At 34.6% G+C, this 2197-nt stretch overlaps 1 protein-coding gene across 1 annotated transcript; it reads right to left on the reverse strand.

Moving 5' to 3' along the window:
• Positions 1–1450: 1450 nt before the first annotated feature.
• LOC108771285 (uncharacterized) lies at positions 1451–2151 on the reverse strand (the record flags this gene model as incomplete). Its single annotated transcript, XM_018550705.1, has 1 exon — positions 1451–2151. A coding segment is annotated over one exon (471 nt), but the record flags the coding sequence as incomplete, so codon positions are not given.
• Positions 2152–2197: the final 46 nt, after the last annotated feature.

The following is a 2197-nucleotide window of genomic DNA, read 5'->3' on the forward strand; positions in this document are numbered from 1 at the left end:
AAAAAAAAATCATATGTACAATTCTTGGACTATTAAGAATTGTAGAAGTTCATGCTGACGATGATCAAAACTATCCTAATCTTTGTTCAAAAATTGGTAATCAATCAGAAGAAAAGTCAACGAGCTTTGTAAAACCTAAAACATGCGATGGAATGAGCAGCGCATTTCAAAAGATTTCGATGAGCGAACATGAATAATAAATTGTAAAGAGACGTCCATATTTGATATATCGGTGAAAAATTTTCTAAACGCATTTACAAATGCAAAATGGATGCGATGAATGTGGTTTGCAATGTGAGAATTGCATTTTGATTCGCTTTATGCACTCTATAAAAAATATAAAAATCAAAGGGAATTGATGAAAATCTATTCTCTGTGAAATTATGAATTCCTAATCTACGAAATCAAGAATAAGTTTTAGAATCGTTAAATTTTTATCTTCTAAAAGTATTTACGTATTTTATAGTTATGGCATAATAACTGAAAATTAAAAAAAGTTAATTCCATACAATATATAAGATTATTTCTTAATTTTACATTTAATTAAAAAATTGTCTATACGATATTTGCACGTTGCAAATAAAAATCCGTAGAATACAATTTAACAGCTATATTATATACATATACTACATAAATATAATTTTCTATTCAATAATGTAAATGTAATATAATTTACATAACAAATTACATTATTGCATAAGAAATTATAACTTGATGCAATGTTATAGGTCTGTATTGACTGTATTCAACGGACAGAGACAGACGTTAATTCAAAATTTTTAAACTAAAAAAAAATTTAATATTTTACTTTAAAAAATTAAGCATTCGTTATACAGAGAAAAATCCTCTTTTGTCAAATTCGCTTTAGTTTTAGCTTTTTTTTTACAGAGTGTACATTTATATTGCATGCCAGCCGAACTTTATAACGTGCGGATGATCGAGAAGTGAATCCTGTAGACGCGTTTAATTTCGATTGATATATCAACGAATGTACATGCTACACATTAAATTTGTGTATATAAATGATGATGTGAGCTTCGAAGGCAATTCTAATATTGCGATATTACATAGATACACATCCTACAAATATGTGTATCGAGCGCGCCGATATATTACACGAAAATATTATATGAGCAACATGATGCAGGCATAATGATCGGTGCGTGCATCGTTGCAACAGAGCCGTTACGCAATTGCGTTCTATAGATATAATGTAGATATATGTCGTACATATATATAATCAATAAAACATTCTAGGTGAAAAGAGAATTTGATAATTAAAAATAATGTTGATGAACTAACCGTCAAACGTGACGTGGAACGATCCCTATGCACACGGGTATTCCCCATGGTAGTCTCTAAAACGTGTTATAGGTAATCGATTAGACTATGGATCACGAGGAGCACAGGTTTGCTAGCTAACAAAAATAACTGTATAGGCGATACAAAGTCCAGCTTAGACATTTATTTCGAAAATACTGACAAGGTCCTCTGTATACGTCTCGCGGCGATCATGTATGTACAAATAAATGCAATCGAGCGCATTAATGCAGCGAATCTGCGAAAATACGGGAAGAGCTTTGATCTCTCTCTTTTTTTTATTTCTCTCTTTCTCTCTTTTTTGTGAGAGTTATGTAATGTATTGTCGATAGTGTCTTCAACATTTTTTTTCCTCCTCGTTCAAGCTCCAAGTCCAAGCCTCGATTTCTCGGCAGCACCAGACGAGCCTTCCAAAACTGCCAATGGATTCTCTGTCGACTCCTTGCTCTCTTCGACCGGCTTCTCCTCGATCTTCTCGCCGTAAAGGTCTCTATATTTGCGCCTGACAACTTCCCAGTCGACGACATTATCGATTTTGACAACGTTACGGAAGGACAACTGACTTCCGAGAGGACTCAGGTGAGCCACTGATAAGGCGAAGCTATTCGTGTGTCCCACTTGCGTGTTCTTCTTTATCTTGGACAGCCATTTGGCTCCCATTCTGGTGCGAGGAGACATACGAGTGCCACCCATCAAGTGCATCAAAGAGGGTCGTTCCTTCTTTTTGGTCAGACGTTTCTTGCAAAGTTTGACGAAATATGTAATCCACGTGGACAGGAGATTCAGCGGAGATGGTGCCGTAGTGGTCCTGTCATATATTGAAAATTTGATCTATTAGTGCGATAAATGATACAATAAATGATGCTTTCATGCGACA

Source organism: Cyphomyrmex costatus, unplaced genomic scaffold (genome assembly GCF_001594065.2).
Source record: "Cyphomyrmex costatus isolate MS0001 unplaced genomic scaffold, Ccosl1.0 C2328163, whole genome shotgun sequence".
Taxonomy (NCBI): domain Eukaryota; kingdom Metazoa; phylum Arthropoda; class Insecta; order Hymenoptera; family Formicidae; genus Cyphomyrmex; species Cyphomyrmex costatus.